The 16,600-nt window shown below is 43.0% G+C and overlaps 1 protein-coding gene across 1 annotated transcript in view; it reads left to right on the top strand.

The window, feature by feature from the left end:
- The window catches only part of CLSTN2 (calsyntenin 2), a 600,084-nt gene that overhangs the window by 569,074 nt on the left and 14,410 nt on the right, over positions 1-16,600 (top strand). Inside the window, exons 11-13 of the mRNA XM_082740938.1 lie at positions 2,303-2,451; positions 4,345-4,562; positions 16,272-16,442. Of these exons, the coding sequence (XP_082597064.1) occupies positions 2,303-2,451; positions 4,345-4,562; positions 16,272-16,442 (538 nt within the window). The remainder of the gene's footprint in view (positions 1-2,302; positions 2,452-4,344; positions 4,563-16,271; positions 16,443-16,600) is intronic.

Genomic DNA, 16,600 nt, shown 5'->3' with positions numbered 1-16,600 from the left:
CTGTTGAGGTTTTGAGAAAAGAGGCATTCCCACACACTGGGAGAGGTAGCGTGTATTGATATCATTCCTAATTCTCCCATTTTTAGTAATGGGGAATTGGGCAACATTTGTCAAAATTTAAGGTGCATATACTGTTAAACCTAACAATTTCACAAGGAAGAATTTATCCAGTAGATACATACACTTGCACACATATGAAATATGTACAAGATCATTCATTGTGGCATTATTAGTAAAAGATTGGAAATTATCCAAATGTCCATAAGAAATGGTTAAATATAATTTATATACACAGAATATTATACAGCGGTAAAAAAGGAGGAAGCTTATGACATGCTAATACAGAAAGTCTCCAAGATATGAGCTAAGTAAAAAAAAAAAATAAAGTACAATAAAGTATTATAATTTTTATTTTTATTTTATTGTACTTTATATTTTACAAAATAAAGTATGTAAAAAGCTACCATTAGTAGAAGAAAGGAGAAAAAAGGAAATCTGTATTCATAAGAATGCTAAAGAGTAGCTCTTAGGACAGGCTTGGTAATGCATCTAAGACATTTCAGTGCCTTATACAACTTTTTTGTTGTTGTTGTTCCCACCCAGTGTCCATTATATATGGGCTTTGGCTCTGAGCCACATACTACCCCACTGTGAGACCCAGGCTGATGGACCAGGCCCTAAGGGAACCTGGCAGGTTTCACTTCAGAGGGAAAGGAATACGGCAAACAGGGAACTGGCTGTGAAACTTCCATATGAGTGTGAACCAAATAATGCTTCTGCCCACGTTTCATTGACTGATTAAGTCACAGGAGCACCACTGAGTACAACAAGGCAAAAAATGTTTACCTTGCCAGGCAGGGTTCCATACGTCACATAGTCAAGCCTATGGACACTAGGACAGGCATGTATAAGCTCCCACTGGGAGGGGAAGCAACTAATCATGAACAATAATGCAATCTGGTCCTAAGAAATTACATAATAGTGACTACTTATGGGATGGGATATTGGAAACTGGGTAGATAGAGATAAGGTGGACACTTTCACTTAATACATATGTATATTTGAATTATGTGAATATATTATCCAAAAAAATACTGCCCAGTAGCTACATAAAAATATATCCAGATCAGGGGCACCTGGCTTGCTCATCTGGAACAGCACGCAACTCTTGACTCAGTTAGGGTTGTGAGTTTGAGACCCACATTGAGTACAGAGATTACTTAAAAATAAATAAGTAAAAATATATCCAGATCTCCTTTTCCTGTGATATGAACTTTGGATACATCACCTGAATGCACTGATAAGCTCCTGACGTCTTACTGATAATATTTCTGCTCAGAGGTATGTGAAGATAAGCTAGTGGAACCTCTACCGGGGCAGCTCTCCCTGCCCAGTGCCTGCGAGAGCAACTGCCCGGGCTTTTCAGGGAGAAGCAGGAATTTGTATCTGGTGTGTCTGGTTTGAGGACTCAAGGGACTCGGTGAGGAGCATCGTAGCTCCCGGACCTTTACCGAGCTCGGGGTACGAGGGACTCTGAGCAGAATGAACAGATAGATAATAGGCCTGGGACAGCTGGCGGGAATGTACACCGCAAGTGAACTAACTCCCGGGAAAGCAGGGTAGGGCACTGGAGAAGCAAGACCAGGAATGAGATCTAAGAGAGAAGGAGAGCCATTAACTGAAATGTGAGCTGTAAGGTTGGTAGCTAAGAAGGCGGCGTGAATCAGGAAGGGGAGCACAAGGTAAGCTGAGGAGCAGTTCAAGCCCAAAGACAAGACCAGGGAAATGAGCCAAAGTCCCACGTTTCTGGGCAGCCAGCTGAGGGGGTAGGCTGTCTGAGGGCTGAAAGGCTGCTTACGACCTCAAAGCAGCCCAGAGCAGGGACCCCGCACAGGCTAGACCACAGGAGCCCTGAGACGGGCCTTCAGAATCCCATCTTGTGACTCAAGGGTGTCTAACCCCCCTGGGGATCTTATGGGGAGGCCCAGAAGTCCCCCAGGGGTAGCAGGAATTGTTTGAGGGGTGAAAACAGTCCTCCACAGCACTGGGTTAACATTATAGGCCAAGTGATGAATCGCTGAACACTGTATCAAAAACTAATGATGTACTATACAGTGGCTAACTTAACATAATAAAAAAAATTAGAGTATAAAAAAATAAAAAATAAAAAAATAAGTCATCCGTACGCATGGCTGCTGCACTTGCAGACACCCGAGACACTGGGCCTTCCTGGCCTGTCCATGCAGAGAGTGGGCTCCATTGTTGTTCACTGTCCCCCACGGGACCCCCTTTCCTCCTCCAGTACCACTTCAACCCCTCGCAGTCCGTCCTGGTGATGGAAGGTGACGACATTGGGAACATCAATCGTGCGCTCCAGAAGGTGTCCTACATCAACTCCAGGCAGTTCCCGACGGCGGGTGTGCGGCATCTGAGAGTCTCCTCCAAAGTCCAGTGAGTAGACAGACGCTGGTCAGCTGGGGGCCCAGCTGAGGCAGTGGGGATGGTCCCTGGGGAATGTTCCCTGGCAAAACAGATTCATCTTTCTTCAGCTATTTGCAGTTTCTCTGCTACCCCTAGGAGGAGGCCCCAGTGGATCTGTGTTCTCTTCTTGTTTTCTTCTTAAAGAAAATGTTCGGTTGCTTTGCCAACACAAATTCAGCTTTCTCTATTTAATACAGAATCTGATGTAGTACTGCATCCTGTAAATTCGCAGAAAGCTCGGTTTTTAGTGATCTGATTTAAGGTTACAGTAGCCGGTATGTAGTCAGTACTTGAAAAATGTTTAATGAATTGGATTAAATCAACCAACCCAGCTTGAGAGCAGCTAAATACCACAGGTCTTCGAGAGAAAGAGGGTCTAGTTCTTGTCCCCAGGGGTCAGAGCCCAGTAAAGGGGATAACTCACATCTTGGTATGTCAAATCATTTCTCAGCCACAGCAACTGCCTGGTGGGACCCCAGAAAAACTCCTGGGAGGCAGGAAGGGGAGTCCCCTAATCCCTGGAGCCAGGATAGGAAGCCAGCAGGATAGGAAGAAGGCTGGTAAAGACTGGTCTGCTGACTACCACGTTACTGGGGCCAGGGACAGGTGCCAGACTAATCCCCACAGGCAGCACTCAGATTCAACAGCTCTAGGGACTGAGGAGGTATACCCCCCTTCACACTAAGGGCCCCCATTGGAGGCCTGTGATAGGGAGCAAGCATCTCCAGCTCAGCTCCACACTGCAGTCAAGTAGAGGGACCAGGCTTCCGTGAAGCGATGAGGGGCACGGTGCCCTCTGGGACTGGTGCAGCAGAGGCCAGGTGAAACCAGGGGCAGGAGCATAACACACTCCCACATCTCGCCCACCACACAGAAGAGGAGGGAGTGGCTCAGCATGGTGACCACCCAGACGGCCCTTTCCCCTGGGAACTTACCAAAAGGATACAGGTTGACGGCCGCCACCAGCTGGAGTCCACCCAGTGTTCCCAGTGCAGCCCTCTGGGCCCCAGAGCTCTAGCCTAGGTCTTTGGCTTAGGTGAGCAGCACAGAGTGCCAATGACTCGTGTGCCTGATGCGGTATGATGAGGGTGTTGGATCCACCTACATTTCCTGAGCTCCAACTGTGAAGCAGACTCAGGGCTTGGCTTCTTTTTATATATGCCATCACATTTAATCCTTGCTCTTATGAGGGAATTAATTATGGTCACCCCCACTGTACAGATGGAGAAACTAAGGTTCCCAGGAGTCCCACCTTGCCCGGGGTCACCCAGCCCCGCTGTGGCTGAGCCAGGCCATGGACCTTTTCTAACTTCCCAGGCCTTGCTGGTGAGGTCACAGTGGTCTGCCTTCCAGGTATTTCTGTGGCATCGTACCAGGAGAAAAGAGAGGATCCGTGGCACACCCGCCACAGGAGCACTGTGGAAGCTCCTCATCGAGAGACAACAGACATGAGCACAGGAGAGTTCAGCCCTGGGGTCTCAGCACGATGCCTGTGCCCAACCAGTTAGATGGCAGTTTGCATACAAAATCATAGTGCTATACCAAGCAGTGGCTAATTAATGTTACCACTGATTAGTTTGTTAAAGGATAATTAGAGGTTTAACAGTTACTTGTCTCTGGTACCAAAGATTCCCAGTTCTCCCAGAAGCCAATCCTCTTAAGTCCCTAGATGGCTATTAGTTTGTGCTGTAGCTTTCAGTCCGAATGTCTGTTGACACTCTCCGAGACTCCAAAGCAGTCTTGAGACCTCTAGACCCTTAGCAAGGGCTACAGGTGTTAATGTGTCTCCTCATCCCTGGTCCTGTGGTGGTGGATGCGTTCGTGGCTCACTCTTCAGTGCCATGACATCAGCTGTTTTCCCAGGTGCTTTGGAGAAGATGTGTGCATCAGTGTCCCTGACGTGGATGCCTTTGTGATGGTGCTGCAGGCCATTGAGCCCCAGATCAGCCTCCGGGGCACAGACCGCCTCTGGAGACCCGCCGCCCAGTTTGAAAGTGCCCGAGGGGTGACCCTCTTCCCTGACCTCAAGATCGTGAGCACCTTCGCCAAAGCCGAAGCCCCGGGTGACCTGAGGACCACAGGTACAGATGTGTGCTGGGTTGTAGGACAGGAGCCTTCTGTTCTCAGAACCATGCCAAGTCCCCCTGCAGGACAGCAGCACTGTTTACCACAGCAGGGAATTTCCAATTGCGGAGCAAACCTGCAAACAACACAGATCACAGGAGGGAAATGAGCCATTTGGCAAATAATTGGTCCATGCATGTACATGATAAGATGTTGGAGGGAGGGCATTTATGTCAAAGGGTAAATGAAAAAAAGCAAGTTGCAAATTACAGAGTTCCTACAACACACACAGAAAAATGCCAAGAAGAAAGCACACCTGACACTGGAAGTGCCGCTCTCTGAGACACGAAGAGCCCATTTGTCTCTGCTCCCCTTCGCTTGGCTGCAAATGCAGAATGTTCAATAGTGCGCATGTGTTACTGTGATAATCAGAAGAGAAGCTAAAGAGGCACAAAGGAAAAATCTAGCTGTGCCTTAGCAGACATACGGCCAAAGTTGGGTCTGATCCACCAGGTTAGTGTAAGCTCTCAGGAGACTTTCCAGCATTATTGGAAGGGCTTCTTGGTGGAGGTGGCATTATTGGAATGTTCTGTCAGGGAGAAACACTCCGTTGCATGAAAAGCTACAGTGCACTCAGCTGGCGGGGCATGGAGGGTCAAGGAAGGAAGGTTAGAGAAGAAGAAAGGGAAACCCAGAGCCCAGAGCTATAGGGGATTATCCATTGAACCATCCTCGGCAGCCTCCTCCAGGAGTGGACTTCCAGCTCTCCCTCCTCTCAGCCTCCAGGAGCAGCTGCTTCTGATGTGCTGGTCGAAGGGGGCCTGAGTCCCTGAAGGGCTTCTTGTGTAGTTGTCTGAGTTACTCACTGCCTTAAACCACCCTGGTCCCTAGCGAATGGGGTGCCTCCAGTGTAGTCCAATGCAGTAGATGGTGTCTTACCAGGTGTCCCTGCCAGGATAGAGCCCTAGCCTCGGGACACTCCAGATGCATTAGGGCCTGTGAGCGTCCCCTTCTTCCCCTTGCTCTCATTTGGAGTCACAGTCAGATGGAAAAAGGAAGGGCCTCTGCCCACAGTGGTTGCAGGCTGTAACTAGGAGCTTGTAGACGTGCTAGGCCTGCCACTGGCTGACAGGCAATGCCAGGAAAAAGCTATTACCTGGGCTCGCACTCACCTTCTGTTTATGAGAAGTGCAGGCAGAGCACAGAGCCAACTGCCCGAGAGCTGTTACAGGTACTCTTTAAATCTTCTTATTATTGTTAGAGTAATTGTTATTTTGGACGCCTTAAGTAAATAGGCTCATGGCACTTGCCGGCAGGCTTCAGCGGCCCGCCCTAGAATCACCTTCTGTCCCTACTGACCTCCTGCTCTTTGTGCTGTTTCTGTACCAACGACAGGCGAGTCCCCCGTGTACACGCCTCTCTCTCATACCTCTGTGTTCTTGCTTTTGCTCATGCCCTACCTCTGCCTGGCAAGGCTCTGACCTTTTCCATCCACATTACTGCTGGTACGTGTCTCCCCCACCAGCACCCTGCCCCCTCAACTGGGCCAGCTATACTGCTCTGTAAGTCCCCCATGACTGATGCTTCCCTGCCCGCCCCCATGTTTGCTAACCCATGGTGGCAGTTATCAGTTAATTAAGCCAGACAGGGGACTCCCTGAGGGTTCAACCATGGCGGATTCAACCAGCACAGTCCCTTCGCACAGTAGGAATCCAGAGAAGTACAGATGGAAGATAGAAGCTATAATATAGCCCCAGAAGAGCAATGAGAAAATGCTCCACAATTACACCACGTCCCCTTCATAGTGTGAGCCATCAGCCAGCTACACAGGGAGGTAGGAGTAGGGATGACCTAAACTGACCTGATAAGAAGCTGGCAAAAAACTCCAGAAACCAAGCAAAGTCCATTTGAAATACAGATACAGTATGCTATCACTAACGACAGGCCTTCCATGTAGATTAATGTGATTTTTGATTTTGCTGGTGAAACATGAAGCCTTTGAGATTGACAAACACCTAAAAATTAAGCATATGATTATTTATAATAATGTATATCTGGTAAGAACAAAAAATATTTTTGGTAAAAAATTAAAATAGAAAATAATTATTTAAAATAATTTTCTCTAGTAAGTCCTTTTAATTTCCATTTCATAAATGTTTTATAGTATACAAAATAGATTAGTCCACTTTATAAATAAATAACTATACATATTGAAATGATCTCAGTTGAGAAATTTTTCCCAAAAAGGCTGCAAGATCAAAAGCATTTGAAGACCACTAACCAAAATGTTATGGGAATTTTATAAACTGTGGAATCAGAATGTCATGGCTTGTCCCAGCGCTTCCCCTAATTTCTGTGTAAGCCTGGGCAATCCACGCTACCCTCTGGACCTTCCACTTCACCACTGGTGGAATGGGAATAATACTAGTACCCCATTTAATATCTGTCAGGATTGTTTACACAGTGCCTGACTCATAGCAAGCACTCCATAAATACCATCACTTTTATTTTTTTTTTAAATCCAGCAGTGTTAGTTTCCACTGCACAATATAATGATTCAACAATTCTGTACATCATCCAGTGTTCATCACAAGTGCACTCCTTAATCCCCATCACCTATCACACCCACCCCCACCCACTTCCCCTCTGATAACCATCAATTTGTTCTCGAGAGTTAAGGGTCTGTGTTTTGATTTGTCTTTCTTCCTTGTTCATTTGTTTCTTAAATTCCACATATAAGTGTAACTATATGGTATTTGTCTTTTTCTGACTTCCTGCATTTCAGGATCCATCCATGCTATTGCAAATGACAAGACTTCATTCTTTTTTATGGCTGGGTAACATTCCATTGTGTATGTCTATATATACATACACATGGTGGAGTATTATTGCATATATACATGTATATACATACACACACGCACACACACACACCACCTCTTCTTTATGCATTCATCTATTGATGGACACTTGGACTGCTTCCATAATTTGGCTATGGTAAATAATGCTGCAATAAAAGAAGGGGTGCATAGGTCTTTTCAAATTAGTGTTTATGCATTCTTTGGGTAAATATCTGGTAGTGGAATTACTGGATCCTATGGTCATTCTGTTTTTAACTTTTTGAGGAGCCTGCACACTGTTCCCCACAGTGGCTATGCTCGTTTCCATTTCCACCAACAACAGTGCATGAGGATTCCCTTTTTCTACAATCTCGTCGTTTCTTGTGTTGTTGTTGTTTATTTTCGTCATTCTGACAGGTGTGAGGTGATGTCTCATTACGATTTTGATTTGCATTTCCCTGATGATGAGTGATGTGGAACATCTTTTCACGTGTCTGTCAGCCATCTGGATGTCTTCTTTGAAAAATGTTTATTCATATTTTCTGATCTTTATTCATTGGATTATCTGTTTTGGGGGTGTTTAGTTGTATGTAAGTTCTTTATATATTTTGGATACTAATCTTTTAACAGATATGTCATATGCAAATATCTTTTCCCTTTCAGTAGTTTTAATTATTTGCTTCCTTAGCTGTGCAAGTTATTTACGTTGACGTAGTCCCAATATTACTTTTGTTTTTATTTACCTTGCCTCGGGAGACGTATCTAGAAAAATGTTGCTATGGCTGGTGTCAAAGAAATTACTGCATGTGCTCTCTTCTAGGATTTTTATGGCTTCTGGTCTCTCAGTTATGTCTTTAATCCATGCTGAGTATGGTGGAAGAAAGCAGTCCAGTTTCCTTCTTTTACATATAGCCGACCAGTTTTCCCAACATTTGTTGAAGAGACTATGGTTTTCCCATTGTATAGTCTTGTCTCCCTTGTTCTAGATTAATTGACTTAAAAGCAGGGGTTTATTTCTGGGGTCTCCACTCTGTTCTATTGATCTGTGTGTCTGTTTTTTTGCCAGTACCATACTGTTTTGATTACCACAGCTCTGTAGAACATAATGAAATCTGGGATTGTGATGCCTCCAGTTTTGTTCTCCTTTTTCAAGATTGCTTTAGCTATTTGGGGTCTTCTTTGATTCCACACAAATTTTAGGATTGCTCTTCTATAAAAAATGTTGTCAGTGTTTTGACAGGGATTGCATTAAATCTGTAGATTGTTTTGGGTAGTATGGACATTTTAACAATATTTGTTCTCCCAGTTCATGAGCATGGAATGTCTTCTCCTTTGTTTATGTCATCTTCAGTTTCTTTCATCAATGTTTTATAGTTTATAAGGATACAGATCTTTTACCTCCTTGGTTAAGTTTATTCCTAAGTATTTTATTATTTTGATGCAATTGTAAATAGGATTGTTTTCTTTTGTAAAGATTTTATTTGAGAGCACAAACGAGAGAGAGAAAGAAAGAGCACACATGGGTGGTGGGTGGGGGGGGGAACAGCAGGAAAAGGATAAGCAGATGCCCCGATGAGCAGGGAGCCTGATGCAGGGCTCAATCCCAGGACCCTGGGATCACGATCTGAGTTGAAGGCAGACTCTTTTTTTTTTTTTTTTTTTTTTTTGTTAATGTTAGTTACTATACAGTAAAACATTAGTTTTTGATGTAGTGTTTCATTGTTCATTGTTTGCTTATAACACCCAGTGCTCCATGCAATTCATGCCCTCCTTAATACCTACCACCAGACCAACCCATCCTCCCACCCTCTTCACCCCAACACCCTCAGTTTGTTTCTGAGTCCAATCTCTCATGCTTCATCTCCCCACCCGATTTCTCCCCCTCACCTTTCTCTTCCTTCTCCTAATGTCCTCCATGCAATTCTTTATGTTTCACAAGTAAGTGAAACCATATAATTGACTCTCTCTGCTTGACTTATTTCACTCAACATTATCTCCTCGAGTCCCATCCATGTTGATGCAAAAGTTGGGTATTCATCATTTCTGTTGGCTAAGTAATACTGCATTGTATATATGGACCATATCTTCTTTATCCATTTGTCAGTTGAAGGGCATCTCGGCTCTTTCCAGAGTTTTGTTATTGTGGACATTGCTGCTATGACCACTGGGGTACAGATAGCCCTTCTCTTCACTACACCTGTATCTTTGGGGTAAATACCCAGTGGTGCAATTGCTGGGTCATAAGGTAGTTCTATTTTTAATTTTTTGAGGAACCTCCATACTGTTTTCCAAAGTGGCTGTGCCAACTTGCATTCCCTTTACTCCACATCCTCTCCAACATTTGTTGTTACTTGCCTTGTTGATTTTGGCCATTCTAACTGGTGTAAGGTGGTGTATCAATGTGGTTTTGATTTGAATTTCTCTGAAGGCTAATAATGATGAACACTTTTTCATGTGTCTGTTGGCCATTTGTATGTCTTCTTTGGAGAAGTATCTTCTCAAGTCTTCTGCCCACTTTTTGACTTGTTCTTTGGGTATTAAGTTTGAGAAGTTCTTTATAGATCTTGGATATCAGCCCTTTGTCTGTAGTGCCATTTGAAAATATCTTCTCCCATTCTTTGTTTTGTTGACTGTTTCCTTTGCTGTGGAGAAGCTCTTTATCTTGATAAAGTCCCAAAAGTTCATTTTTGCTCATGCTTCCCTTGCCTTTGGAGACATGTCTTGAAAGAAGTTGCTATGGCCGATGTCGAAGAGGTTACTGCCTATGTTCCCCTCTAGGATTTTGATGGATGCCTGCCTCACACTGAGGTCTTTCATCCATTTTGACTTTATCTTTGTGTATGGTGTAAGAGAATGGTTGAATTTCATTTTCTGTATATAGCTGTCCAGTTTTCCCAGCACCATTTATTAAAAGGACTGTCTTTTTTCCATTGGGTATTTTTTCCTGCCTTGTCGAAGATTATTTGATCAGAGTTGAGCATCTGTATCTGGGCTCTCTATTCTGTTCCATCGTCTATGTGTCTGCTTTTGTGCCAGTGCCATGCTATCATGGTGATCACAGCTTTGTAATAAGGCTTGAAGTCAGGCAACATGATGCCCCAGCTTTGTTTTTCTTTTTCAACATCTCCTTGGTGATTCAGGGTCTTTTCTGGTTCCATACAAATTTTAGGATTTTTTGGTAGACTCTTAACCAACTGAGCCACCCAGGAATCCCAAATGAGATTATTTTCTTAATTTCCTTTTTCTGCTGTTTTGTTATTAGTGTATAGAAATTCAAGCAATTTCTGTATATTGATTTTCTATTTTGCAACCATACTGAATTCATTTATCATTTCTAGTAGTTTTTTGGTGGAATCTGTAGGGCTTTCTAGACATAGTATCGTGTCATCTGCAAATACTCAAAAGTTTTACTTCTTCCTTGACAACCTGGCTGCCTTTTATTTCTTTTTGTTATGATTGCTGTGGCTAGGACTTCTAGTACTGTGTTGAATAAAAGTGGTTAAGAGTGGATATTGTCTAGGGAAAAATTCTGTTTTTCACCAATGAATATGATATACCCGTGGATTTTTCCTTATAGCCTTTATTATATTGAGGTTTCTTCCCTCTAACCTTACTTTCTTGAGATTTTTTTTTATCATGAATGGATGCTGTACTTTGTCAGATGCTTTTTCTGCAGCTATTGAAATGATCATATGGTTTTTATCCTTTTCTCTTATTGATGTGATATACATTGATATGTGAATACTGAACCACTCTTGCATCCCAGGAATAAATCCAACTTGATCATGGTGACTGATTTCTTTAATGTATTGTTGGATTTGGTTTGTTAATGTATTGTTGAGGATTTTTGCATCTATGCTCTTCAGGAATATGGGCCTATAGTTTTATTTTTTGATAGTGTCTTTATCTGGTTTTGGTATCAGGGTGATGCTGACATCATAGAATGAATTTGGATGCTTTCCTTCACTTTTTTGGGGAATACTTTGAGGAGAATAGGTATTAACTCTTCTTTAAATGTTTAGAAGAATTCACCTGTGAAGCATGTGGTCCTGGACATTTGTTTGTTGGGAGGTATTTGATTACTGATTCAGTTTCACTGCTGGTAATTGGCATGCTCAAATTTTGTTTCTTCCTGATTCTGTTTTGAGAAGTTATAGGTTTCTAGGAATTTATCCATTTCTTCTAGGTTATCTAATTTGTTGACATATGATTTGTCATAAACATTCTCTTACAACCCTTTGTATTTCACAGTCTTGACTGTTTTTTCTCTTTTATTTTAAGCTCTTTCTTGTTTTTATTTTTTGGATGAGTGTAACAAAGAATTCTTAATTGTCTTGATCTTTTTCGAAAAACCAACTCCCGATTTCATTGATCTGTTCTATTTTTTTTTTCTAGTATCTATATCATTTATTTCTGCTCTAGTCATTACTATTTCCTTTTGATAGTTCTGGGTTTTGTTTGTTGTTCTTTTTCTAGTTCCATAAGGTGAAGGGTTTTTTTTTTTTTTGAGATTTTTCTTCCTTCCTGCGGCAGCCCAATAAACTTCCCTCTTATTATTTTTTTTTATTTTATTTTTTTTAAAGATTTTATTTGTTTATTTGACAGGCAAAGATCACAAGTAGGCAGAGAGGCAGGCAGAGAGAGAGGAGGAAGCAGGCTCCCTGCTAAGCAGGGAGCCCCATGTGGGGCTTGATCCCAGGACCCTGGGATCACGACCTGAACCAAAGGCAGAGGCTTTAATCCACTGAGCCATCCAGGCGCCCCTAAACTTCCCTCTTAGAACAGCTTTTGCTGCATCCTAAAATTTTGGACTGTTTTGTTTTCATTTGTCTCCATGTATTTTTTTTATTTCCTCTTTGATTTCTTGGTTGGCCCATTCATTGTTTAGTAGCCCATTATTTAACCTCCATTATTATGTTTTTTTTTGTTTGTTTGTTTGTTTTGTTTTGTTTTGTTTTTTAAAGATTTTATTTATTTATTTGACAGAGAGAAATCACAAGCAGACGGAGAGGCAGGTAGAGAGAGAGGAAGGGAAGCAGGCTCCCTGCTGAGCAGAGAGCCCGATGCGGGACTTGATCCCAGGACCCTGAGATCATGACCTGAGCCGAAGGCAGTGGCTTAACCCACTGAGCCACCCAGGCGCCCAATTATTATGTTTTTTTATTATGCTTGTTTTGTGGCCTACTATGTGATTTATTCTGGAGAATGTTCCATGTGCACTAGAAAGTATATGCATGCTGCTGTTTTAGGATGGAATATTCTGAATGTATGTTAAATTCGTCTAGTCCAATGTGTCATTCAAAGCCACTATTACCTTGATGATTTTCTGTTTAGATAATGTATCTATCAATGTCAGTGAGGTACTGTAGTCCCCTATTGCTATTGTACTATTGATTACTTCGTTTGTTACCTGCTTGCTGCTCTGTGTATTTAGGTGCTCCCATGTTGGGATTATAAATATTTATAATTGTTATATCATCTTGTTTGATTATTTCCCTGATTATTGAAATGTCCTTCTTTGTCTCTTGTTACAGTCTTTGCTTTAAAGTCTATTTTGTCAGATATGAGTATTGCTATTCTGGCTTGCTTTTCACTTCCATTTGCATGGTAAGTGCTTTTTCATCCTCTCACTTGCAATCTGCATGTATTTTTAGGTCAAAAATGAGTCTCTTGTAGGCAGTATAGAGATAGGGTGTGGGTTTTTATCCATTCAACCACCTTGTGTTTTTTGCTGGAACATTTAGTCCATTTAAAATAATTATTGAGGGGCGCCTGGGTGGCTCAGTGGGTTAAGCCGCTGCCTTCGGCTCAGGTCATGATCTCAGGGTCCTGGGATCGAGTCCCACATCGGGCTCTCTGCTCAGCAGGGAGCCTGCTTCCTCCTCTCTCTCTCTCTCTCTCTCTGCCTGCCTCTCTGCCTACTTGTGATCTCTCTCTGTCAAATAAATAAATAAAATCTTTAAAAATATAAAATAAAATAATTATTGATAGGTATGTACTTATTGCCATTTTGTTACTTGCTTTATGGTTCTTTTTGTAGTTCTCATTTATTCCTTTCTTCTCTTGCTCCCTTCTCACATGGGGTATTGACCTTCTTTAGTGACATACTTGGGTTCCTTTCTCTGTATGTTTTGCATATCTCTTCTGGTTCTTGATTTATGGTTATCATTAGGTTTATAAATAACATCTTCTGCATATAGCAATCTATATTAAGTTGTGGGTCACTTAAGTTTGAGCTCATTATTTACTCCACCCTCCCACCCCCACAGTTTAGGTACATGGTGTCATATTTTGTAAACTTTTTTTAGTTCCTTGACTGATTTTTATAGATATACTTTACGTTTATTGCTTTTGTGCTTCTTACTTTTCTTACTCCATGCAGCAAATTTCCTGTAACATTTCTTGTAGGGCTGGTTTAGTTGTCATAAGTTCTTTTAATTTGTGTTTTTCTGGGAAACTCAACTTCTCTTTCTGTTCTGAATTATAGCCTTGCTGGATAGAGTATTCCTGGCTGCAGATTTTTTTCCTTTCAGGACTTTGAACATGTCATGCCCCTCCCTTCTGGCCTGCAAACTTTCTGCTAAAAAATTAGCTGATAGCCTTATGGGTTTTCCTTATATGTAACTCTTTTCTTTGCTCTTACTGTTTTTAAAATTTTCTCTTTGTGGTGCCTGGGTGGCTCAGCCGGTTAAGCATCTGAATAGTACTCTTCATTTTTGCTTAGGTCTCTTGCTGTGGTTTTGTTCTGTTCTTTCATTTGGGACATATTCCTCTCTCCCCTCATTTTATCTATACCTCTGTGTGTTTTTGTGTGTTGGGAGAGTCCACAAGGTCTCCTGCTCTTGAAAGTAGTGGCCTAATCAACATGTCCTGTAGTGCCCTGTAGTGTCCCCTGTTCACCAGAAACTGGGGCTTCGATAGTATCTCCTATGTGTGTTCTGTGTGACCTATGGCCATGGCTGAGCTGCTTTTGCCTTCAGCTCAGTGGTCTGCAACGGCTTTCTTTGCCTATTGTGAGCAGGGTTTTCCCTATGGTGTTAAGTCAGTCTGGGTGGGTATTGGGCTTGAGTTGAATCAGACCAAGCATTTGTCAGAGATACAGTAGCATCAACCTGCAGGGTGATTTCTCTGTGTTGTTCCTTAAGACACTGGTTTGTGGTTGGGGCCTAAAGTCAGACCAGAGGTCTGCCCCCAGCCTACTTTTGGGGCTGAGGCTTGGTATGTGTGGTTATCTTCCCTTCTCCCTGGGGCAGGAATCACTTGGGATTGGTGCTGGTCCCTTTCAGGGTAGCTTGCACAGTGCCAGGCCTGTGGCACCACTTTGGAGGGGCTCTTGCCAGGGTCATATTGGAGGGGGCTGATCAGCAGGAGAACTTGGTTCAGAGAACTTGGTTTTAGGAAGATTTATGCAGGTATGCAATGGGAGGGAGTGGAGGCCTCGCTGAAGAGGGCATGTCTGCAGGAGAACCTGGGTATCATTGCACTGTTAGCAATTTGGGTAGCATCTGTTGGCACTGTGCTGGTTCCCTCAGGTGTCTGTGTCTCTAGGTGGGAAGTGTGGGGGAGGGGACGGTGCCCACACGCCTGGAAGAGTTGCCCAGTGATCTGTCCCTTTGACACATGCTCTGAGATTGGTAAACAAAACTCCCTTCCATATAACCCAGGCATTTTTCAAACTGCTGCTTCTATGCTATATTTTCACAGGCTGTTTGTTGTGCTTCCTCTATAGGGGAAGGGACTGAGCTTCCTCTCATCTTCCACTCTCCCAGAGCCAAGCCCACTGATTTATGTTTGGTATGAGGATCTGTGTTTTTCCCCTTTCTATGTCTGTGGCACCCCTCCTTCCCACAGACCCATTTAGCTCCTGACTACATCTCTTCCCTTCCTACCCTCTCTCATGTGTCTCTTTCCTACATTTAGTTGTGGAATTTGTTCTGCCAGACTTCAGGTTGTTTTCAGGTTGTTTTCCTAGGTATTACCTAGGTATAGCCGTGGGATGAGGTAAACTTAGGGTCCTTTTACTCTGCCATCTTCCCCAGAAGATGGCATTCTCTAAGCTGAGAATGCCAATATGTCTAGCATTCAAATACTCAGATGTCTCTTTTGGAAATTTGGGGTCATAAAATCAGGCCAGGATTGCTAGACTGACCAACAGATTGCCAAGTAAGGTTTCCAAGTAGGAAAAAAAAAAAATTATATACACACACACACACACACACACACACACATATTTTTCCCCCTACTTGGAGATTTTATATATATATATATATATATATATATATATATATATACATATATATATATATATATATATATAATTTAATTATATTAATTGAGCAATATGTAGCAATATGTGCCATATGAGCCCCTGGGTTAGATATTGAGGAGTTGGTCATTAAAAACAAAATCAAACAAAAAGTGCTTCTGCCTTTGAAAAACTCAGGGTCTGCTGGGGTGACAGATAAACACACCAGGACCACATGGGGAAAACGAGGAGGGCACTTCTCTCTGGTCCCAAATAAGAACTGTCATTTATTGCACACCTACGAGGTGCCAGACACGGTCTTCAATCCTCTCAAGACCCTTGCCCTCTTTACAGATGAGGAAATTGAGAGGTGTAGTTTATCTAACTGTAAGTATCTCCATGGCTGGTATACAAATTCACAGCTTTTGCCTATTATGTTCATGCCCTTCACACAAATCTATGCCACCCAACCTCAGGGCATGCCTGGGCATCCATCTGAGCCATGGTGGTTGGGATGGCACAGTCTCTTCTCCTGACCCAGTCTGACCCTGGTGTGGGTCACAGAGGAGGAATAGGACATGCAAGCCTGCTGTCTGAATTGTCCTTGTGCCTGTATTTTCCATATGTCTATCTTCCCTCAGCCCCCAAATCAGCAGTCTTGGAAGAAATGCTTCACAACTTAGATTTCTGTGACATTTTGGTACTTGGAGGGGACCTGGACCCAAGACAGGAGTGCTTAGAACTCAACCACAGTGAGCTCCATCAGCGACACCTGGATGCCACCAATTCCACAGCAGGCTACTCTATCTATGGTAAGAACACACTCAGTCCCTTAATCTGTTGCTCTCTGAGTACCTTCATGCTGGAGTCATGAGTGTCATGGTGCTCTGTCACCTGTAGAGGAGGTGTCAGTTAGGGACCTTTGACCTCAGAGCATGGACTGCTAGCCCCTCCTTCAGTGAGCTACATA

Source organism: Mustela nivalis (assembly GCF_964662115.1).
Source record: "Mustela nivalis genome assembly, chromosome: 1".
NCBI lineage: Eukaryota > Metazoa > Chordata > Mammalia > Carnivora > Mustelidae > Mustela > Mustela nivalis.
Note: the sequence above shows the minus strand (reverse complement) of the source record. Positions and strands in the feature narration are given on the sequence as shown.